The sequence below is a fragment of the Stegostoma tigrinum genome, chromosome 33 (assembly GCF_030684315.1).
Source record: "Stegostoma tigrinum isolate sSteTig4 chromosome 33, sSteTig4.hap1, whole genome shotgun sequence".
NCBI classification, from domain to species: Eukaryota; Metazoa; Chordata; class Chondrichthyes; order Orectolobiformes; family Stegostomatidae; genus Stegostoma; species Stegostoma tigrinum.
In genome coordinates, this window is record NC_081386.1 from 6,998,456 (window position 1) to 7,023,999 (window position 25,544).

The 25,544-nt window shown below is 41.7% G+C and overlaps 1 protein-coding gene across 1 annotated transcript in view; it reads right to left on the reverse strand.

Moving 5' to 3' along the window:
- adamtsl3 (ADAMTS-like 3) overlaps positions 1-25,544 on the reverse strand; it is a 582,072-nt gene that overhangs the window by 283,802 nt on the left and 272,726 nt on the right. The window contains exon 6 of the mRNA XM_048563174.2: positions 5,862-6,098. Within this exon, the coding sequence (XP_048419131.1) occupies positions 5,862-6,098 (237 nt within the window). The remainder of the gene's footprint in view (positions 1-5,861; positions 6,099-25,544) is intronic.

A 25,544-nucleotide genomic window follows, 5' to 3' on the forward strand; every position in this document is an offset into this window, starting at 1 on the left:
CTGCACTCTGAACAATATAATCACATCCCTCCTACAATGAGGATTCCAGAACTGCACCCAATACTCCAGCTGCGACCTAACCAATGATTTATACAGCTCCAGCGTCATCTACCTGCTTTTAAGCTTCATACACCTTAGCAGTCACAATTTAAAACTATAAAACGTACAGTAAGAAATTAATGAAAATGCATGTATATAAATTAGGTTTCTGGGGCATACCGACTTAAAATGGATTTTGAAAGAATGTACTTTCTTCCTCAAATCAAATGCATTCTGATTTCTTCACTCCATGAAACATTTTGCGACAGATATTTCACTCTTCAAGAGCAATAGGTGATGATATTGCTCGGAACGATGCTATTTGTCTCCTGTTTTCTGCTCAGAACAATAAAAACATCGGGATAATGTCAATGGTGAAAACATAAAATTCCTGGGAATGAGGGAGATCTAAAATTGGTTAAGAACCAGGTATTCCTATCCAATAGCTCCCACACATATATGTGCTCCACCATCCAAATGAAGTAACAATCGCAGAAACACATCACTGTTTATAATTCAATTGCCAGTTGTCAGTTAGTGAATTATTGGGTCAGTGGCAGTGTTGAACAAAAGACTAAGCTTGTGTCCCTTCAGATACAGCTGAATAAGGTCATTTACATACCAAGAGGAACAAATGCACACTTAAACGAAACTAAATATTACACAGTGGAACAGCATTGTTGAGTGAAAACCGTAAGTGTAAACTGACTGCCAGAATTCAGAACAAAACATTAAATACCATGGGAAAAATGACTGTCCTGTTGCCAGTGAATTGTCAATCCTTGTTTTATTATCCATAGCTTCACCAATTAAGGTAGATTTTTTAAAAAAATTGATGATTAAGATTCATACCAGACTCTCTCTATCAAACTACAGCTCTACATAGGCTTAAAAAGAGATTCATGTAGAACACAGTGTTTTGGCTTTATAATGTTAAATGGACTGAATACTGGAACTGTTGTTTTTATTTTAAATAAAAACTCTTCCTGTAAAGCAGAATCCAAAATGGAAATGGCTTGGCATAAAACAATATTTTAATTACCTTGAGACTAAAGTATCACCCAAACTGTGCTTTTTAAGACAGTACAGGAACCTGGAGGGAATCCAGGCAATGCCTTTTCTCCCCATTATGATTTGGAATGTTCTTCCTTGAAGGGTAATCAAAGCAGATTCAAAAATGACATTCAAAAGACAATTTGATAAATAGTAGAAAAAGAAAAATTTTCAGGACGTCAGAGGAAATAACGTGCAAGTGGAATCGATTGGAGAGTCCTCTCAAAGTGCTGGCACAGACATGGTGGACAGGCTAGTTTCCTTATCACTAACCTTCACCAAGATTGCCTCTTCATCTTTTAATCTACTTTTGTTGCCATCATGTTTTTATTGTGTTTTAATATTTTGCATACGATGTATCATGATCAACGTTTATAACTTATGTATAATGTAGATAAATGTGAGGTTAACCCCTTTGGTAGCAGAAACAGACTGTAGATTAATATCTGAATGGTGACTGATTAGGAAAGAGGGAGATACCACAAGATCTGGGTACCCTTATTAATCACCCACTGAAAGTAAGCACATAGGCAAAGCAGGAAAGGCAGTATATGGTTTGTTGGCCTTCCCACAGTGAAAGAGGCAGGAATGTCTTGCTGCTATTTTACAGGGCCTTGGTGAGACCACATCTGAAATACTGTGTGTGACTTCAGTCTCCACAGCTAAGGGAGGATGCTCTGGCATTGGAGGGAGTGTAGTGAAAGTTTACCAAACTGATTCCTGGGATGGGCAGGAGTGACAAATAAGGAATGACCAGATCAGTTGGGATGATAGTGACTGGAGTTCAGAAGAATAAAGGCAGTGCAGGGGCAGGGGCTCTCATAAAAACCTCTACAACTCTATCAGGAGAAAATAACAGCTTTGGGTTATAGGGTAGGCATTTAAGACTGCGAAGAGGAGAAAATTCCAAATTCGGAGTGGTGAGTCCGTGGAATTGTTTGCAACAGAAAGTAGTTGAGGCCAAAACATTGAATGCCCTGAAGAATGAGATCACTATAATTCTTGACGCTAAAGGGATAAAAGCATATGGGACAAAGACAGAAACAAGGTACTGAGTTGGATGATCAGCCTTCATCATCCCAATTACAGCGCAGGTTTGAATGGCCAGTCTATTCACACGCCTGTTTTCCATATTTGTGTGTCTATAAAAACTGTGCACAGGACAGGCAAAGGGCCTAGTGATTACTTTACTTGCCTTATGGTGGTAAACAGGAGGCCCAAGCCTTTCTCATAAGAACTGTCACATGTAGCAAGCCTGATACATCATGGAAGACTATTCTTAAGAAAAGCTTATTTTGGAGAAAGCATTGTCCACTGTTAAACCAGATTATTGGCATTGGCTGTGTGTTGGCTTGGACATGTAAGAAAGCTCCGATGTCAGGCAGTACAGAATGAATTATTTTTGCATGGCATCCTAACAAAGTTATGTTCGTGGCTGTTTGGTTCTTAGATTACTCCACCTGTGCAACAATTCTTGGCTCGTCCACTCAATCTTATTTGAGTAACTCAAGGTTTTGCTCCAGGCTAAGCTTTATTCTCTGTTCCACTCCATTTCTTCAAATTAATGGTGGCCTCCACTCAATTTTTAACTTCACTCACTCTTGTAATGATGTGCATTCTATAGTTGTGTGCTCGATAAGATTGTGTGCCCTAAAGAAGATCTTCAAATCTCTTTCTGGACAGCAGCTGAATTTCTACAGCTCTTCCATGTCCTTCAATTAAGCAAAGAAAACTTTGTTTTTCTATATTCTACAAAGACGCAAGGGTCAATTTTCCACCTGCAAAATCCTGGCACAGAGCATTGTCCACTGGGAGCCTGCAGCAGTAAATTGTGTAGACAACCCATGATTTTACATCCATTTAAAATTATTGGAAAGAAAAGTGTGGGCTGCATATGCACAATTTCCTGATTTGCATTCCCACTAGGCTTCATGCCAGAGTGTGCAAATGGAAAATTTGCTTACTTTCTTCATATTTTTCATGAGTCTAATCTGGAGGTGCAGCTTCTTACCTCTGATGACTCCACCCTTAATCCTTCATTTTTCAATATTCTTGGCCTCAATGTTTACTGACCTGTGGTTTCCCCTTTTGAGCCAACCATTTTTTCACCCTCAGTAACTGTTTGCTTTTTATAAAACCCAAGGCTTAAGTACTGCTTCCTTTCCAAGTAGGCTCTGAGCACCTCTCCATGCTTCTAAACAAGATTAGCAATCCTTCCTTAACCTACAATCTTTTGGCTTCAAAACCAAAACATGACCTCAAATAATCATCACTTCCTGACTCGTGCTAGTGTAGGTCTTATACAATGGGCTTTGATCATCTAGTTTGGCTTTATTCATGAAAAAAAAACAGAATTACATCCACAATTTTCCTTGGGTTATTTTTCTGAAATTAGTCACATAGAAACAAAGAGGCACTGAAGAGAGATCAATCACTGTACAGAGATTAAGGGAACAATCAAGATTAAGTACTCTGGATTTTTATATATTTATACATGGAGTCCTGTGTACAGCTTTGGTCTTCTCACTCTGGATAAAATGCAACAAAGCATTGTTGACTAGAATGAGGGGTCATAAGCAGAACTTGATAAAGCAAAGACTGCATTCCAGAGAATTTATAAGGTTGAGATATAATCTCACTGAAACATGTATAATTCTGAAAGGGCTCGAAAGAGTAGATGGAAAGATAATTCTAGCTCTTGGGGAAAATAGAACTGGGAGTTATTTTCTCAGAACAAAGGGTTACCAGTTAGAATAGAGTTAAGGAGAAAATTCTTCAATCAATTGTGAACATTTCTGAATTCTCCATGCCAGAAAACTATAGATGCTCAGTCATTTAAGTTAATTCTAGATACAGACTACCACACTCAATGTAAGTCAAGGATATGGGGATAATTCAGGATGGTGGATTTGAAGTAAGAGATCATCAATGATCTTATTAAATGATATAGCAAGCTTGAAAAGAGCAAATGGCTGGCCCCCGTTCCTACTACTTATCTGCTTATAATCAAGTAGGATTTTTGACCTAGAAGCAAATTGCCAAGATATCCCATTTGTTTTGATGAAATGCAAGAAAAATAACACGAAAGAACAGGCACTTACTCTGTTACAGTTTAGAACATTATTACAAATGGTCACGTGTCATAAGTTGAAGAAAAGTTCTGTCACTAAAATTTTAATGGTTTGGTATCACAGAACTTAAGCTTAATTGAGAAAAAATTCACTCTGACAAAGTTTCTTTTAGTCTTACACTCAACAAAACAGTAAGGGCTCATTTATAGTATCAGAGATAATGGGAACTGCAGATGCTGGAGATTCCAAGATAATAAAATGTGAGGCTGGATGAACACAGCTTGGCCTGCTGTGTTCATCCAGCCTCACATTTTATTATCAAGGGCTCATTTATGTTTGCCAGAGATTTCCATTTGGAGAGCCTAGCTCTCTGCAGACAGGGGAAATTTGTCCAATACTTGTGCTTTTCAACGAAACAAAAGGGGGAGGAGGCAATGGATCTAGCAATATTATTGCTGGACTGTTAATCAGGAGAATCAGATAATGTTCTGTAGATCCGGATTCAAATGCCACTGCAGTAAAGTGGTAAAATTTGAATTCAATAAAAAGCTGGAATTTTTGTTGATTGTTGGGAAAATGCTTTTGGTTCACTAATGCCCTTTAGGGAAGGGAACTGCCAACCTTACCTGGTCTGGCCTACATGTGATCCCAGACTCTCAGCAGTGTGGCCAACTCTGAACTGCCCTTGGGGATGAATCCTAGCCAATGACTCCCACATCCCATGAATAAACAAAAGTAAAGCTTCAGAAGATAATAAAATGTGAGGCTGGATGAACACAGCAGGCCAAGCAGCATCCCAGGAGCACAAAAGCTGACGTTTCGGGCCTAGACCCTTCATCAGAGTCTGATGAAGGGTCTAGGCCCGAAACGTCAGCTTTTGTGCTCCTGGGATGCTGCTTGGCCTGCTGTGTTCATCCAGCCTCACATTTTATTATCTTGGAATCTCCAGCATCTGCAGTTCCCATTATCTCTAAAGCTTCAGAAGCACTGTTTCCTGGTGCATTCCTCACAGCAATACTCTGCCCATACAAAGACTTTCTTTTCCTTCAGAGGCTTTCAGAGTAATCATTGCCTGGTGTGCTTTTCAATGGCAATATCTCGACAACAAATCCACATCCTGTGTCTCATGCAGTATAAATTCTTTTGTTCAGATTTTGGTATTCTTGCGACTGTCCCAATGAGTGTAATAGATGTGATCTTTGACATCTCTCTTTTTTTCAGCAACATTCTTGTCGTTATGCCCTTCAAAGCAACTGACACTTATTCTCAATATCAAAATATTGAAGATGCTGGAAATCCCAAACAAATAACAGAAAAAAATGATGGAGGAACTCAGCAGGTCTGGCAGCGTCTGTGAAGTCAGAAACAGAATTAATGTTCTGAACAGTCTCTCCGCAGACTCTGTCACATCTGCTGAGTTCCTCCAGCATTATCTAAGCATGATCCCCCTTTTCTTCAAGCTCTCCCTGTTATGCATTGTCAAGCTGTTTGGATAAGAGTTGCAAGATTCAAGAGCATATTTTTTGCCAGAAAAATGGGCAAAGGCTTAGGAAACACATATCATTCCTGCATTTACGAGGAACAAATAGTTTATTTTTAATGCACACTTTCTCTAATTCTTGGCTGACCCTAATAAAAATCTACTGTGTAAGCACAGATACACCACAGAGAATTACACAATGGTAAGTAAAATGTTACCTGGCAAATTCCACTGATGCACATGTTCAAAGATTCAGTGTTACATCGGGTACCGTCCAGAACTTTTGGTGATAACTCCACAATCAAAGACGTTCCTCGGGCCCGACATTTCAATGCACATGGAGCTTCATGGTCATTGTAGAGGGGAATCCAGTCATAATACTGTCCTTGGTACTTCACGTCATTGTGCGCAGAGCACTGCTGATGTCTGAAGTCACCTGCTTCAGGGGGACAATCCTTAAGTAGAGATGAAACAAAATATGAAGTTGAGAAATATCAAAGTTTTTAGGCACTGTACATTAGTGTGTGTTTTTACTTCATGTGAAAATAAACAAAATATTGGCCCTGAACTGACTTTACAGGAGGTTACAGTATAAATGCTTAATGTAATATTGAGAAACCTAGCTGATGGGCCAATGCCCATATTGCAAATTAGCTCTAGGTTGAGGTAGACCAGAAAAACTATGATTTAATGGTGTTTAAATAAACTAAATACGTCAGGCAGAAACTTTCGTTATGCACAGTGCAAAAATGCAGCATTGGCAGATACTACTGTTTTTGAAAGATGTAGAATTATAGGAGGACATATTTCTGGACCGCCGAGAGACCTCACAAGCCTGTTTGAACAGTAGTACCTGCAGTTATGAAGCAACAAGCTCAGCTTCCACTGTGGAACACAGATGCTAAGCACCTTCTGGTTGTGTTGCAATGAATGCGGAGACATTGGCATTGGATCATAAACGGGTCTACAAGAGTTTTCACATTGTTGCCAACAGTTTCACATTGAAGAGGGTGGACTTCAAAGTCCTACATTAGATTGGTGCCTTACTCCTCCAAGCTCCCTGATAAACACCCGAGGTCTCTCTGTCCCAGTCCAACATTACTCATTGTTGTTTCTGTTCAGAATGCTTTCCTGAGCCATTTCCAACATTTGCTCCAGCCAAAAAATACTTTTTCTTTAAAAGCAAGTTCAGCAATAGGCAAACAAACATCTATATTAGCATTGCAGGCAATAGGCTAGAGGTACACATTGCCTACCGTGTGGAGGCCCCTCTGAAGTAAAGGCAACAATCAGCGTCTGATCTTCTAGAAGAGAGTATGACACCAAGGGATACTATTTTTTTTCATCGCTATCTTCTTGCTTTTCAACCTCTGCTCCTGAACCTCTACCTGGCCAGGTGACAACTCATTGCCATCGAATAGGAGTAAGAAATAAGGACAGGTTCAGAGAAGATAGATGGATTGAAGGGGTGGGTTAAAGAGCTGGAGAGAGAAGCAAGTCTTTCAGATTTAAGCCAGCTACATTTTATTGATCTGAGGAGATTTTGGATAAAAGGGTATGGGAAGAAGAACAAGATATTAGAAGCAGCCAACTTCAATGGTCTCAGTTCCATCACAGGCACTAACTTCAGTCATGGTTCTCCCAATCACAGATGGCATTGCCTCCACCTCGGAGGTAATCAGGCACATCCCCTATTTGGTTGGTTATACTGTCTCCAGTAACATACCACTGTGTATGGTAAGGGTGTGGAACCTGTCTGAAGGTGTGGTATGGCGTAACTGGCTTTGGTGTCGGCCATATCGCCAAATAGCTGGCAATATAGCTTACGAAATATTTGAAGGGGTAGACAGGGTAGATGGGGTAAGATGTTGCAAAGTCCAGAACCAGCAGACATAACTTAAAAATGAGGGGGATGTTACTGTGGACTGAGAGGAGGATAATTTTTCTTTTAAAAACTCAGTGTGGTACATCTTTGAAATTCTCTACAGCTGACGGCTGATGAAGGTCAGTCTTTAAAGCATTTAAAGTCAAAACTAGGGGCATATTTTTAAAATGAGATGAGAGAGATTCAGAAATGACATGATGGATAACATTTCTTACTCAGAGCGTGGCTCTTACGTGCAACGAACTGCCAGAGAAAGTGGTGGATGGTGGTATGGTTAAAAGACATCTGTATTAGTTCATGAATCAAAAATATTTGGAGGGATATGAGCCAAACATAGGCAGATGGGACTAGTTCAGTTTGGGAACATGGTCAGCATGGACTGCTTGGTCCAAAGGGTCTATTTCCATATTGTATGATTCTAGAAGTCGATGAATTTTCGATTTTCAATCACATGAAGGGTTATGGAGGTGGGATGGATAAAAGTATTTGATTAGCGTGATCATATTCAAGGATGCAGCAGGCACAAAGGGCTGAAATGGCCTATATTCTTGACATGTGGAAAATAGGGGATGGCTGAGAGGATTTCAGTAAGGTTGAAAGTGAGCGAGTAAGGAGAAGCATGACACATACCCTATTCAATCATTTATCGCAGGTGTTCATGCTCAGAATGCCTTCCCAGTCACTTGCAGCACTCGCTCCAGCCAGAATCTACTTGACTTTTAAGAGGAGCTGACCAGCATTAACTGGTTGTACTTTAACATGAGCTCAGGGCCCAACCATGAAGCATCTAGTCACTTAAAAGCCTGTTCAGCAGCCTGCCATGTGCAGCTATCATGGCAACCAACTGACAGCATCAGAAGAAACAAACTTGAGTTAAATGCCTGCTTTCAGGGCCTTTCCAATTTCGTCTCCAATGTGCCCAACCACTGCTCAGTAAACATCAAAAGAATATTAAGTGAAACGGCCAAAACTGTAAAATGCAAGTCAGAAGATTTCGTCATCAAACCATAGTGCATTCTGCTCATACTGTGTATTGGTTACAGGTACACAAGCAGGATGATTGCGATGGATGTGCTCCAGAAACAAACCAAAAGAGCTGCTGCCTATAAACTGTGCTGGCTGATTTCCCAACTTAAATATACCAATTCCTCCATATTCACAAGGGTTTGTTCCTGAGAACCCATGTGAATGATCAAATTAGCGAGTGCAGAACTCGTTACAAATCACGGAATTGCGATTTTTCCCCATGGATGTTGATTTTTGTTATTACTTTTTTTTTGGTATGGGAAGGAGAATTTGTGATTTCACCGATACAAAGGATTTTGTGTATCCTACATACAATCCCATCACACACAGCCTGAAGACACTTAACTTATTTGAACATTACAAAAATTACATGAAGATAATGCATCTATACATGTTGCTGTCTATGGCTCTACCAGGTGTCATCTATCAATGACTGCACCCAATCACCTCTGTGTAACAGTGTTGAGAGTGAATTCTAATAAATGGACTCTGCAAAATCTCAGCTGACACTAAAACGCAGCAGTATGGGACTGTAGAACATTTTGGTTTTCTTCATGTGGATGAAATGCTGAATCCCTCAGGAGCATGTACAAGCTGTCACGGCATTATTCCAAAAAGTAAAACACAGGCAAATCCTCCCTGATAGGCTAATCAATAGTTATTCTTCAAATATCATCAGGAGATCATTTAATTTTCGTTATTTTTTCATAGGATGGGGGCATTACCGGCAAGGCCAGCATTTGCCATGCTTTCCCAATTGCCCTTGGGACTGGGTGGCTCACTAAGCCATTGTAGAGGTCGGTTAAGACCTACAATAATGTTGGTCTGGAGACACATGTACAGCAGACCAGGTGAAGACGTTCAAATTCCTTCCATCAAGAGTAGATGTGTGCTTGCAGTAATCAATGAGAGTTTGCTGCTATACTATAACTGAATTCAGAATCAACTAAAAGCAGAAACTGCTGAAAAAGCTCAGCAGGTCTGGAAGCAACTATGGAGATAAATCAGAGATAACATTCCAAAACATTAACTCATATTTCTCTCCATAGATGCTGCCAGATCTGCTGAGCTTTTCAAGCAAGTCCTGTTTTTGTTTCTTATTGACAAAGTCCACAGTTCTTTCTGTCTTTATTCAGCTGCTCTGTTGGAATTTCAATCCAAAGCCTCAAGGCATCAGTCTAGCAGATGGCTACTTTGTCACCCTTATCTGGCCATCACCACCACGGCTGGTTGTGGGATCTTGCTGTGCATGAAGTGGCAACCATCGATTTTGCAGCAAAATGACGTTAACATCACAAAAGTACTTCATTAGCTGTAAAGTGCTCTGCGATGAATTCTAGTCATGACAAGTATCATACAAGCCACATTTTCTCTTTTTTGTCCACCCCTGTAAAATCAGAAGGAGACAACACTGGATTTGACAATGGCCACCAAAAACTTGAATTTTCTCAACTAATAAATTCCTCTCTTTCATGTGTACAAATCAAATGTCAGAAACAGATTAATGTGGTCTTTATAATCTGGTGACAAAACTCTTCAGACGGTCTCAGAACAATTGTTGCAGATTCTGAATAAAATGGAAACCAACACATGAAAGCTACGATACAACTGAAACAGATAATCTGAATGCCTTGCAATGCACTCTCGTGGAGGTCATTCACAGACTCCATCTGTGAAAGAAATAATTCAGTGAATAATGAGCCAAATTGGATCCAGAGACCATTGTTACAAACTGGTTAGGGTTGCTAAGATTTAAATATACCTCCCAACAATTTGTTTGAACCACAAAATCAAGCCACAAATTTCAATTTTATAAAAAAAAACAGAAGCTTTACTGTACACAGAACAAACTAAAAACAAGTCTAAAAGGTAATGCGTGAATCTACGATTATCTGTTACGGACTTAGTTCACTTCTTACTTCCCCCAAGAATTCTCTTGTGACACACATTAATCTTAAAGCTATTTACTTCTGTCAGAGCTAGCTGTGGGTATGCCACAGCTTCCTGGGGTATGCTCCTCTCTCCAGCTATTCTCAGAGATAAAATTTTCAACATTCATGTGATCCTTCAGTTTACAAATTTTATGACTAACACGTAATTTTGAAAAGAATAATCAAGTATCATCTCTTGGAATCAGCTCCCTTCTTCCAGTTATTTTTCCACTACTTCTGAGTTAATGTGTTCTGTTATAAAAACATCAAGCATTTTTCACTTTACAAGTGGCAGCCTGACCACTTGACTTATTGGAGAATAAAACAATAGCAAGCATTGTTGTATAACACTACTGTACAATCCTATGGCCCAATGCGAAGAGTTTGCAAAGCTGTAGATGAGAGAGATGTCTGTGCATTCCACCCATTTCTATTAGAAATGCCTTGTATGCACTACATATGGATTGGGTACTTGTGTATGCTCTATATTGTTTAAGTGGTCATCTGGTTACACAGTCAACTGAATGATTCTTTTTGAGAATGGACAATACATACGAATCTGGAAAATACATACGAATGCCAATTTTAAGCAAGCATACAAGTTGTAAATTCTTGGTTTGGAAAAAGAACAATTGGCAAATGTTAAATGTTTAACCACTATTTAATGTACTGTGTGCGCAAGAAGGAAATCCAACCCACAAACTAAGAAGCCCAAGATAGTGCACAACTTCCAACCGAGACATCATACAACAAGAATGCAGATAAAATTGGCACTAATAATATCAGAAGATTAATGTTAAATGCTCACACAGAGTAATTATCTAATTGAAAGTAGCACATAGTGAACTTAAGGGAGATGTCCTGTAATTATTTGATGAGTCAATAAATCACTGCACAATATTTTCTGTTACAGTTTACTCTTGCATGAGTATTCAAAACTTAATAAGAATCAGATTATTTTCAACCAAGTCATTTTCTGTGGAATACTTCATTATGCTGACCACTATTTATCTACAAGAGACAAAGTCTGGATATATGCATACTTTGCTTGATTTCAACGGTGAAGTACTGACACTTGCATTTTTTTTCTAAGTTGCGGAATGATTACATGTAAATCACTGATATTTCAGGCAGAATAAAATGCCCAGCCTCCTGACAGTAGGGGGATATTTAATCATGCAGGACAGCAGTGACTGCCAATGTTTCAACCCTGATTCAGTCTGCAGGAAGAAAGTTTGAGGATGTCCTGCCCACTGAATGAGGCCATTATGTGAACATCTATCCACCGAAAAGCTTCATACTGATATATTAATCCAGGTTTCTAGGTTTCCAGGGTAAGTAGGGACGGAACATCAAGGTAGTCCTCATTTAAGAGACAACAGAAAGGGGATCCTGTCAACAGCCACCCTTCCCTGTCCTTACTGATGATTACCCTCATTCTCACTATACTATGAACCCCTGGCCTGGGGTGCAATAACAATACTAGACGTTAGGTGGGTGCTGTTGTGATAGCAGTCACACTTTTTTGGTTATGGTGCCTTTCAATACAGCTGCCAGCCTGTGGTTTCTAGCAGGACACATAGGCCGTTCACCCTGGAGAAGCTCCAATGTTCTCCAGTTAAGTACTCAAGTAGCCCTTGTATTGGTGAAACCTTCCTTGGAAAAGCCAACATGGAGATTTTGTCAATCTTCCAGCCAACAAGGAAGGACACCTCCACCCCCACTAAGTACCACTCTCGAATCAAAATTAACACCCAAATGCCTTTCTAAGCAGTCTTCTCCTTTTGAATGCTTGGACACTCTTCCCAACTGGGGAAAAAAACCTACTCTTAGCAGCATCGTTCTCTGTCTCTGCACTCCATTTCCACCAACCTGCTTGCTCCTTTTCCCACCCACTCCCTTCTTCAATAATAAATACACACACGCACACAGATTACTGGATGGAAACGTTAATACTGCTTTCTCTCCATAGATGCTGTCAGACCTATTGAGTTTCTCTAGCAATTTCTGTTTTTGTTTCATACTCTTAATCTTGTTGAAATCAGAACTGCTAAGAATCAGAGTTCATCTGTAATCTAGGTTTTGCAATCCTGCGGACCTTCTCATAACTCCAATTTAAGTCATTACCATACATTTAACCAATTAGCCAAGGCTAATTTTTCACCTCAGGTTTATCACACATGATAGTATAAGGCACAGACACTACAAAGATGTTGATTCTACCCTACAAACTGGAAAAATGAGGTAATGTCTCAGAAGTTTAAAGTTCATCCATGCTACATGGACTGTGAGCAAGTCAGTTATCTGGTGACATCTTATACATGAGGTAAATTAAAGATTCCCTGCACTGATGTTCCTCAAGGAAAGGAATCATCTTATGGCCACACTTTGGACACTGCTCACAAGAGTTTCTGTTAATAAGGAATCATCCAATTTTGGTCAACTGGTTAGCAGAATGAGAGAACTTACAATTAACTTGCATGACTTCGGGATAGGACTCTATAGTCACATGTGATGGGCAGTCACTCTTGTAATTTAGCAAAAGGTGCCTGCAAAACTGCACAGCAAGCTCTCATCAACAGAACTCAGGTAATGACCACAAAATAAATTTGATCAAGGAAGACTGTTCTCAGAAGAATCCTATCTTTTTTCAAATATTGTCATGGAGTTCTTTTTCACATCAACATAAAATGGAAACGCTCAGGGTTTGAATTTAACAGCGTTTCTTTAAGAAATGACCTGACAGTGCAGGACTGCATTGATAAATCAATTTGCATACACGCTGATGTCTCTAGAGTAGAACTTGAACCCACTGGCCCAAAGGGGAGTATACAATAAATTAAACCACAGCTGACCCTCCTCACAAGCAAGAAAGCATGGTGGCTCACTGGTTAACACTGCCGCCTCACAGACAGGGGCCCACATTTGATTCCGCCCTCAGGCTATTGTCTGTGAGGAGTTTGCACATTCTCCCCATGTCTGCATGCGTTTTCTCCAGTGCTCCAATTTCCTCACACAGTCCAAAGGTGTGCAGGCTAGGTAGATTTGCCATTGGAAATACAGGGTTACAGGGATAGAAGTAAGGGGGCGGGTCTGGGTGGGATGATCTTTGGAGGGTCTGCATGAACTTAATGGGCTGAATGGCCTGCTTCTACACTATACAGATTCTATGGTTCTAAGTTCATAGAGATTTGAGCCTACGACATTGAATTGAATGTTCCACTCTGAGATGTTCTCAAATCAATAGTAAATTCAAACCCCAATAGCCTACTTAGTTGGATATAAATCCATGCAAATCATTATTCACTTAAGAGTAGAATGAACTGGCCAATATTTTTCTCTAAACTACAAACAGATTAACTTATCATTTCATTCTCTTTTTGGCAGCCTGACTTCCTCACATAATAATAACGACTGCATTTTGAATCTAATCCATTTTGGGACCTTCTATTCTGTGTCATAATCAGTTTGAACTCCGAGGGGCAGGGTTTGTTTTATACAGCCAACCAGTCCCCCTCCACAGACACCCTCATCCGCTTATCCAAACTCGTCCTCCCCTCAACAACTTCGCCTTTAATTCCCCCCACTTCCTACAGACAAAGGGGGTGGCCATGGGTACCTGCATGGGTCCAAGCTACGCCTGCCTCTTTGTAGGGTACATGGAACAATCCCTCTTGCAAAGCTACAGTGGCCCTATCCCCGATCTCTTACTCCATTATATTGACAACTGTTATGGCGGTGCCTCGTGTTCCCATGAGGAGCTCGAACTGTTCATCCACTTCACTAACACCTTCCACCCCAACCTTAGTTTACCTGGATCATCTCTGACACCTCTCTCTCCTTCCTGACCTCTCTCTCTCCTTCTCTGGCATCCACCTGGAAACTGATATCCATTTTAACTGATATCCATCCTATCAACTCCACAACTACCTAGAATATTCCTCCTCTCACCCACCTTCCTGTAAAAAGGCCATCCCCTATTCCCAATTCCTTTGCCTCCGCCACATCTGCTCCTGAGATGAGGCATTTCACTCCCGAACAACCCAGATGTCCTCTTTTTTCAAGAATCGCAACTTCCCCTCCACAGTGATGGAAAATGCCCTCGACCATGTCTCCTGCATTTCCCGCAACTCATCCCTCACCCCTATCCACAATAACAACTAAAGCAGAATCCTCCTAATCCTCACATACTACCCCACCAACTTCCAAATCCAACGCATCATCCTCTGACATTTCCATCATCTGCAATCTGACCCCACCACCAAAGACATTTTTCCCCTCCCTACCCTTATGTGCTTTCCGGAGGGACCACTCTTTCCATGACTCCCTTGTCTGCTCCACACTCCCTTCCAGCCCCACCACTTTTCCCTGCAACCAAAGCAAGTGGCACACCTGCCCCTATACCTCGCCCTTTAACCCTGCCTCTTTGATCTGTCTGTCTCCTCTCACTCTATCTTCTCCTTTATCCATCTTCTTTCCGCCTCCACCTGTCTCCCTATTTATTTCAGAATCCCCTTCCCCTCCCCCATTTCTAAAGAAGGGTCTCGACCCGGAACGTCAAACATCCCTGCTCCTCTGATGCTGCTTGCCCTGCTGTGTTCATCCAGCTTCACACCGTGTCATCTTTGTTTTTGTCGTTAGATTAGATTCTCGACAGTGTGGAAACAGGCCCTTTGGCCCAACAAGTCCACACCACCCCTTGAAGCATCCCACCCAGACCTATCCCCCTATAGCCCACACACACCTGACCACTACAGGCATTTGGCATGGCCGATCCACCTAGCCTGCACATCTTTGGACTGTGAGAGGAAACCCACGCAGACACAGGAAGAATGTGCAAACTCCACACAGACAGTCACCCGAGGCTGGAATCAAACCTGGGTCCCTGGCACTGTGAGGCTGCAGTGCTAACCATTGAGCCACCATGCTGCCCTTAGTTTATACAATGTATTTTGACAGGTGGAGGTGTTCCGCTGATGTTGGAGTACCATCACCTCCCAAATCCTTCAAAGGAGAGAGAACACCCCTTTGTGTTTCTCTCCTTCATTTCCTGCCCAATGGGTAGATCTCAATCGCAGGAAACTCAATAAGTTGATGTGTAGGATGGTTCCTTACAGGGAATTGGGTGAAACTTGACATTCACCCATGGAAAGGCTATTTCATCTTTGATCTGAAATGTTCTGTGCATAAGCTTATTGCACAGGAACCCTGAAGACAGGATAAAAAGCAAACGTAGAAAATAAGTTGTATGACTCCTTAATGCTGGGATCTCGATTGAGTATGTGAAGGCTAGATGGACTAGCCATAGGAAATGCAGGGTTACAGAGATAGGGCAGAGAGAGGGTCTGGGTGGGCTGCTCTTCAGAGGGTTGCTGTGGACTCAATGGGCTGGATGGCCTGATTCTACAAATTAGGGATTCTATGATTCTCAGACATACTTTCTCAAATCAGGTGTCAGATAAGGAGATGTAAAAAATGTCAGAGACTCGGGGAAGATATGGTATAAAAGGTTAATCTAATGATGTAATTTATATAAAAAAAACTGGTGAGAGTTGGTGGCTGGGCAGCATTTGTCGAGTCACTCTTGAAAAGGTATAGTGAGTTGCCTTCTTGAACTGCTGCACTCCATGTAATGTAGGTAGACAATGTCCTTAGGAAGGGTGTGCCAGCATTTTACCACAGCGACTGTACAGGAACAATGATATATTTTAAAGTCAGGATGTGTAAGAGGAAATGGTAACTGGCTTGGATGGGAAGTTGCAGATAGTGGGTATTCCCATGTATCTGCTGCCCTTGTCCATCTAGATGGAAGAGTCTGTCTCTTTGGAAGATGCTATCTAAGGATCTTTGGTGAATTTCTGCAGTGTATCTTGTAGAATGCATACAATGCTTTCGTGAGCATCAGTGGTGGAGAGAGTGGATGCTTGTGGATGTGGTGCCAATCAAGCCAACTGTTTTATCCCAGTTTTTTATCCCAAGCCTTTTTACCTCAGTCTTGTCTGGGTGGGCGCAGCTCCAACAAGTGGGGAATATTCCATTACCCTTCTGACTTGTGCCTTGTAGATGGTGAATTTGAAGTGTCAAGAGTTGAGCTACTTGCCACAGTATTCCTAGCCTCTGGCATGCTCTTGTGACCATTGCATTTATGAGGCTAGTCAATTTGAGTTGCTGGTCATTAGTAACTCCCAGGATTTTGATAGTGGGGGATTCAGTGATAGTAACACCATTGAATTTCAAGTGTTTAATGGTATCTTATTGGAGATGTTCATAGCCTGGCATTTGTTTGGCACAAATGTTACTTGCCATCTATCAGCCCATGTTGTCCATGTCTTACTGCATACAGACATGGATTGCTTCAGTATCTGAGGATTCATAACTAGTTCTGAACATTTCCACTTCTGACCTTATGATGGAGGGAAGATCATTGATGAAGCAGCTGATGATGGTTGGGCCTAGAAAAACTACAGATGCTGGAATCCAAGGTAGACAAATAGGGGGCTGGAAAAACACAGCAAGCCAGGCAGCATCTAGAGGAGAAGTAGTCAACATTGACTTCCATTTGTCTAACTTTTAGAAGTAACTTGCATAGGCTTCAAGGTCAAATTTATCCCAGATGGAAACACATTTGCTAGAATGAGGAGAGGTGGATTAAGCAGATTAAAGAACATATGCAAAGCACTGAAGATTTTGAGTTGTTCTGTTTTCATTTCTGATCTTCCTCCTTCTATCCTTTCGCCTTTCAACCCTTACTCTGTCATTTTGGTTTTTGGGTCACGTGATATGTCAGGCTCAGGACAGGCCATGGAGATGGTTTAAGGTGGATAAATCCCTGGGACCTGATCAGGTGTATCCTAGAACACGATGGGAAGTTAGGGAAGGGATTACTGGCCCCTTGCTGAGATATTTGTGTCATCATTAGCCGCAGGCAAGGTGCCAGAAGACTGGATGCTGGCTAATACGATGCCACTATTCAAGAAAAGGGTAAGGAAGAGCCCGGGAACTACAGACCAGTAAGCCTGATGTCAGTGGTTGGCAGGGTGCTGGAGGGGATCCTGACAGACTGGATTTTCATGTAATTGAAAAGGCAAGGACTGATGTGACATAGTCAGTATGGCTTTGTGCATGGGAAATCATGTCTCACTAACTTAATTGAGTTTTCGGAAGAAGTAACAAAGAGGATGGATGAAGGCAGAGCAGTGGACATGATCTATGTAGCCTTCAGGAAGGCGCTCGATGAGGTTCCGCTTGGTAGACTGTTCAGCAAAGTTAGATCATGTGGAATAGAGGGAAAACTAGCCATTTGAATGCAGAACTGGCTTGAAAACAGGAGACATAGGGTGGTGGTGGAAGGTTGCTTTTCAGACTGGAGGGCTGTAACAAGCAGTGTTCCAAAAGGATCAGTGATGGGTCCACTCTTTTTTGTCATTTATAGAAATAATTTGGGTTAGAACATTGGTGTTATGGTTTGTAAGTTTGCAGATGACACCAAACTTGGTAGTGTGGTGGACAGCAAAGAAGTACGATGGGACCTTGATCAGATGGGGTTTAATTCAGATAAATGAGAGGCGTTACATCTCGGAAAGGCAAATCAGGGCAAGGCTAATATACTCAATAGTAAGGTCCTGTAGGGTGTTCTTGAACAAAGAGTGCAAGTTCATAGTTCCTTGAAGGTCGAGTTACAGGTAGACAGGATAGTGAAGGCGGAGTTTGGTGTGCTTGTCTTTATTGGTCAGTGCATTGAATACAGGAGTTGGGAGGTCTTGTTGCGGCTGTACTATGAAGATTTACACAGATGTTGCCAGGATTGGAGTGTTTGTGTTATAGTGAGAGGCTAACTAATCTGGGGCTATTTTCCCAAGAGTGTCAGGGGCTGAGGGGTGACATAATAAAATCGTGAGGGTCATAGAAAGGGTGAATAGACAAGGTCTTTTCCCCAGGGTAGGGGGGTCCAGGACTAGAGGACTTCGGTTTAAGGTGAGAGGGGAAAGATTTAAAAGGGACCTGCAGGGCAACGTTTTCATGCAGAGGGTGGTAAATGCATGGAATGAACTGCCAAAGGAAGTGGTGCAGGCTGTTACAATTACCACATTTAAAAGGAACGGGATGGGTATATGAATAGGGAGAGTTTAGAGGGATCTAGGCCAAATGTTGGCAGATGGGACTAGATTAACTTAGGATATCTGGTTGGCCTGGACGAGTTGGGCAAAGGATCTGTTTCCATGTCCTGCAGTTCCATGCTCTTTAACAGCTGTGTTTCAGGAAGAACAGAATGTCAGAATTTAACTGAGGTCCAAGACCCAAGCAGGAACCCTGTACCCTCATTCGAAAGTGACTTGGAGGCAGGGAGGGCATTTACCAGTGTGGGACAGCGGTGGATACGAATGCCACGATCCTTCCATCTCTGCCAGAATAAAGTTAGGGTTATGGGGAAAAGGCAGGAATGTGAAGTTCAGGATTACCAGATCAGCCATGACCTCACTGAACAACAGAACAGACTCTGAAATAACTTCAGAGAGGCCGGTATCCCATCACCAAGTCACCCCTTATTTACATGTGGTACGGCCTGGATTCTGGCACAGCCTCCTAAGAGTCAGCAGCCCGAAGGAACGGAATCTCTGACACACCTGTTTATATCCGTTAGCCTGAGCTCCCTGATTGGACCAGATTAACAGTTCCAATCAGGAACTCATTTTCTAGAAGGTCCACCTGGTTAACCCGGTTACAATCACTTCAGACTCGATGGGCTGAATGGCCCAATTCTACTCTATGTATTATGGAAATTTTGGGCAGGAAGGCCCACAGTTGAACAATGCACATTTAAAAGTGTCAGTTGGCAATTACTGACAATTTAAGGACCTCATTCTACTCTCGCTGAGATGAACCATTGCACTGCTGCCACTCAGTAAGCACACTGTGAATGACGTTGTCAGCTTATTACCTCAGATTGAGGGAACTCTGTGGACATAATCAATGCATGGTTGAGGGACATTGAAAAGCGAGGCGGCCTGACAAGACATATCTCACCTCCCTTGCTGCCAAACGTCTGAGCCCCCAACACTGCCCCACTCGCTAATTCCAAACCACAACCTCAACCCCATATTATTTAGTTCTAGCTTGGAATATTTCATGACGCTGGATTTCTGGTGTCTGTCCTTCTGTCAGCAGTAATGGCCTCACCCTATGGTAGTGCAGAAGAGCTACCTGCCTTTGGGTTGGCTGGCAGCTCCTGGGAGGTCAGCATTTCAACCCTGGGATTTTGATTCCAGGATATAGTCATTTGCTCGCCATGCCATTGCCTGATTGGCACATGTCCCTTAGACAGACTGCTCAGCCCCCGAGTTCTCTCTCCAGAGTGAGGAGACACCCCTCGAGGCCTCAATGAGAATCTGCCCCTATAGTGAGGAAATATTCACTTCAACAAAAACACTATACAAAAGGTAAACAGCAAATGAAAATGTACGAATCACACAGTAAGTTGAGTGGTAATGCAGTTACTGCCATTTGCCGTTGATAAAATTATTAGTTAACACCTTAAATTTTACACAATTGGAGATTAAAAGGCACTTTGTCCAGGCAGTCGCACATCTCAAGGTTCAGGTTAACTTTATAAACATCCCCAGTACATCTGTAATAGTGGGTGGTGTCTTATGATGTAATGTGGCGACTTTACCTCTGAATCAGGAGGCATTAATTCATGTCCTATGTAGGAATTATTGAAACCCAACGGTTTAGAAGTTGACCATTTTACTCATTGAGTCCACACTGGCCGTCCAAAGAACATCCCATCTAGACACACACACCTAACCAATCCCTGTAATCCTGCATTTCCTCTGGCTATTACACCTAACCTACACAGCCCCAGATACTATAGGCAATTTAGCATGACCCAATCTACCTAACCTGCACATCTTTGAACATGTCCTCCACACGTGTAATAACATCTGTGAACAGATTATAGATCTGTTTACAGAATCCCCAGAGTGTGGAAACAGGCCATTCAGCCCAACAAGCCCACACCAACCCCACAAAGAACATCCCGCCCAGACCCACCTCCTCACTCTCCCATGGCTAATCCATTCAACTTACACATCCCTAGACACAATCGGCAGTGCTGCATGGCCAATTCACCTAACTGCACATATCTGGATTAGACTGATTAGAAAAAATCCTCGAGCGCAGAAATAGTGGCTCTCTGTCTTGGCCAGAGATTCCAAGTCCAAGTCTCACCTGCCCTGGAGTTGTGTCACAATACATTTGAACAGGTTGAATAGAATACTTCTTCATCCCTCTGTTGGAGCAGCTACTAACTTAATTACTGTGTTGAATACAAACCAAAGCTCCATGTTGTCCTTTATTGAACAGGTAAATTGTATGCTATGCTCTACAGGATGCAGAGAAATGAAAATCCAATGGGGCAACATTCTGACTCTACACTCCTTCTTGGGCACCTCAGCTTGCATAATTTATACAGCAAGCATGGAAGGAAAACTTTGCAATATACTGGCCAGTTCCTCTCTGCTTTCTGGTGTACGTTTTGGTGGATAAGGCTCGTTGACAATCACGTTGGTTTGATCTGAAGAGCAATTGGCCATGTGATCTAACAATGGGACTGCCATCCATCAGTGTTAATGTGACACACTCTGCTTGCAATTAAACAAAACTTGCCAGAAATAGAATAACACAGCCACCATGAACTCCAACTGCGTATACATTATAACAAGCAAAGAGAAAAGGCAGGCTGGAGTTCATTTCTAGGGCAGACTACATCTCTGAATTCACAAGACATTGATAAACTACTTGAATTCAAATCTTTATATCGACGGGGTTATTCAAACATCTTGTTATACTTCTACCTTATGATGCACTCCAGTCTACCTTTGTTTCATGGTCAAAGTAAATTCCAGTTGACAGGCAAGGGACCCGATCTTGTCAAAAGGAAATATGTAACTTAGTAATTATGCAAACAGCACAAAGAGATTTGCTAAACTAACTTTAGCAGCAGCACATTAGTAACTCCATGCTGCTTACATTTTGACTGTGCAACTACTTGTTAAGCCAACCAATCTGATCATTAATCAGTCAAAATGCTGATATATACTGTTTCAGTTTCAACCTGGTTAGATGACAAGAAAACTTTTAAAGCAGGACATCTTTAGATTCTGGGTTAAAGAAGGTTTGTGGAGCAAATAAACATATAGTCCAGATCTCTTAGGCTGAGCCATCTGTTTCCAATGTGAATAAAAATCCACCAGTCCTTTATCAATGTAAATTAAAATGGTGAATGGAATTTGCACAGATCACTACAGAGACCAATGCAATGAAACAAGCTCCTCTACTTTCTCACCCAACATGAGAAATTTGAAGGCAACTGTGTGCAGTTATGAACAGGGAATTAGTTGGTGCCGCAGAATGGACCGTGCAGTTGTTGAAGTCTGTACTAGAGGTAACACCTTTACACATCCTTCAAACACCACAAAAAGAAAACACTGTATGTGCAATATGGCAACTTCTAAGTTTTTGAGAAAATTTGTAGCTCGGGTTGTGGATGAGGTTGTAGACTTGCTCGCTGAGCCGGTGTGTTTGGTTGCAGACGTTTCGTTCCCTGCTCGGTAACATGGTCAGTGTGCCTCTGGTAAAGTGTTAGTGTTCCGTCCCCCTTGTTATTTACATGCCTTGGTTTGCTGGGGGGATTGGCATTACTTCCAGTTCTGTTTCTCAGTGGCTCGGCAAGCATATCTACAAACCTCGTGGCAGCTTTCAGTAACACCTGAAGAATGACAAACATTGAAACGCTTTTCATATTAATAGCCATTTGGTAAGACAGAACCCGAGCAAGATTTTCATCTTACATTCATCAGTCCTTTGTACTTTTTTTCCTAAAGATATTTAGTTTAGAAGGGTGTTATCATACAGTCATACAGCATGGAAACAGATTCTTCAGTCCAACATATCCACACCAAACAAGTTTCCCTAAGTAAACCAGTCCCACTTGTCCGCATATGTTCATATATCAGCAGAGGCCTGGTGAGGCAAACAGCCTGTTCCTGATGAAGGGTCATTGGACCCGAAACGTTAATTTTGAGCTCTCTTCACAGATGCTGCCAGACCTGCTGAGCTTTTCCAACAATTTCTGTTTTTGAGCGTTTTTCCTATGTTATACTAATCTTTGGTCTTTCTTTGTTCTAACAAATCAATTGCCCTGATGAGTGCAAAATAAAAATCTTTGATAAAATGTCTTATCTTCAGCAATAAGTATGCATTTTTAGCTTATTTATCATTTACTCATAAGTAATATTAATAAAACATATCAAGTCCCATGAAAATTAGAGTTAAAAATATAGTAAAATGTTATTGGAGTTTAAAACAATAAGAGCATACCTTAGCAAAACAGATATGATTCTCAGCAGGGTTAGTGGGGTAGATGCTGTGAGGTTGCTTCTTCTTGTCAAATGGTCTGGGATCCGAAGCATAATCTCAGAGCAAGGGGTCACTCAGTTAAGGTAGAGATGAGGAGGAGTATTTTTTTTCTCTCAAAGGATAATAAATCTGCGGAAATCTTTACATTAGAATGCTATCAAGGAAGAGTTGTTAAGGAACAAGGTGTGGAGCTGGATGAACACAGTAGGTCAGGCAGCATCAGAGGAGCAAGAAAACTGACTTCTGAAGAAGGGTCTAGGCCTGAAACGTCAGCTTTCCTGCTCCTCTGACAGTGCATGGCCTGCTGGGCTCATCCAGCTCCACACCTTGCCATCTCAGACTCCAGCACCAGCAATCACTACTGTCTCTGGATTATTATGTATATTTAAGTTTGAGACAAACAGATTTTTTAATCAGTAACGGAATCAAAGGGTAGAGGAAAAAGGCAAGAAAATTGAGCTGAGGATTATAAATTGAGCCATGATGTCAATGAATGACATAACAGACTTGATGGGCCAAGTGGCGTACTTCTGCTTCTACATCTAATGGCCTTATAAAGTAATTAATTAGCAATCTATTGAAATTCTGTTTTTGAAAGTCAATACTTTTCCCCTGACTAATCTGCAAAGTAGTCAAATTTTGGAAAACAGATTCTCTGATTAGATGTGAAGCATTCAAAGCACACATCACAATTCTCGACCTTGCGAGCTCTAAACCAGCTCTAGTTTCCATGCTGAGACACGTCTGAAGTGTAATAAATGCCTCTGATTAGGAGTATGCCTGCTCAGCGATGGTGAATACTGCGCAGCTGCAGTATTACGGATACTGAGCAGTTATTAAAGAACCAGGCTTCACGAGTAACTAAGATAACAAGGTGTGAAGCTGGATGAACACAGCAGGCCGGGCAGCACCAGAGGAGCAGGAAAGCTGATGTTTCAGCCCTAGACCCTTCCAAAATGTCAGCTTTCCTGCTCCTCTGATGTTGCTTGGCCTGCTGTGTTCATCCAGCTCTACGCCTTGTTGCCTCAGATTCTCCAGCATCTGCAGTTGCTACTGTCGCTATTCATGAGTAACTACACTGCTGCTTAGAACAAGAGTTTCAGTAAGATGACAATTCTAAAAATGCCACACCTCAGACCGATCCTGTTTGGCACAACGTATCAAAAAATTCAAGAGTAGCTGCCTTTCGAGTCAAGAATAAATTTAACCACGCTGCACAGAACAACTGCGTCCAGGAAGAAAGTTTTAATATCATTATTAGATTAGGCAATAATGTCGGAGAAAATTAACAAAAATAATGTACCAATCAAATTCACCCCTGACAATCAATTGTATACTCAATCATACTCGAAGCATTTCAAATGTTTAAACCAATGCCCATAGATAGTGTGTCCTCCGTGTCTCTACTGTTCATCTGCAAAGAAGTTCAATGAAATTCCAGGGCAAAAGTCAAACTTGATCCACCTGATTCACCCTCTACCATCCTGACAGTTGGGTAATGTACTATGATGAAGTTGTTCTAACCATTGAGACGGCACAGTGGCTCAGTGGTTAGCACTGCAATGCTAACCACTGAGGCTGGAATTGAACCTGGGTCCCTAGTCCCTCACAGCACTAGGGACCCAGGTTCAATTCCAGCCTCAGGCAACTAACTATGTGGAGTTTGCACATTCTCCCTGTGTCTGCATGGGTTTCCTCCCATAGCTGAAAGACGTGCAGAGTAAGTGCTAAATTGCCCATTGTGTCCAGGGGTATTTAGGTTAGGTGGCTTAGCCATGGGGAAATGCAGGGGTAAGGGAATGAGTCAGGATGGAATGTTCTTCCGAGGGGCAGTGTGAGCTTGTTGGGCTGAATGGCCCGTTTCCACACTACAGGGATTCTATGATTTCTATGGGAATTAACTGTAACAACTACTCTGTCACGAACGCACACATGACTCTTCTGCCACAGACAGCTTCAGGAACCAGTATTCCAAAGTCATCCTTTTTCTCCTCAGCAGGCTACATGTGTCCCCCAGCCCTGTCCAAAATTATCCAGCATCTTTATTCCAAACTATCTTACAGAAAAAAAATAGTTTAATGGAATTGGAGTGGATTATTGCTGTACATTTTTAATGGCTCCCTTGTAAACCTGTACCACAAATTAGCCTTTTCACTGGCAGTGAACAAGTGGCTAAAATTGCCGATTAAATGCAAACATGACATCCCTACAGACTGTATTTTAAACTGCACTAAGGGAACAAATGTTAACTTGCCACATTTGTTTACTTGTGAGAATAAAAGACACCTCTAACAGCGAGAATTCCTTTTTGAGGAGAAAGGAAATACCACAAAGACACCCCAAAGCTCTCCCTGAGGTAGAGCAGTGCTATGTTAATGACTGCGAGGAGCTTACTAGCCATTGTTCAAAATTACGGTAATTTGTCCATCTCCACACTTAGGGTCCAAGTGCCTCAAAGATAAGGCAGGGCAGAAAAGGAAAACAACAGAAGTAAATTCTGCTATCATGATCACATTACTGTGTGGGACATCCTGTCCCATGCGCCCAAATATCTGCAGATGAAGAATTAACCTATTCAGTGGCATGAAGGCCCACAAGACAAACTCGTGACCTTGAGTAGGCATCATATACACATCAACAGA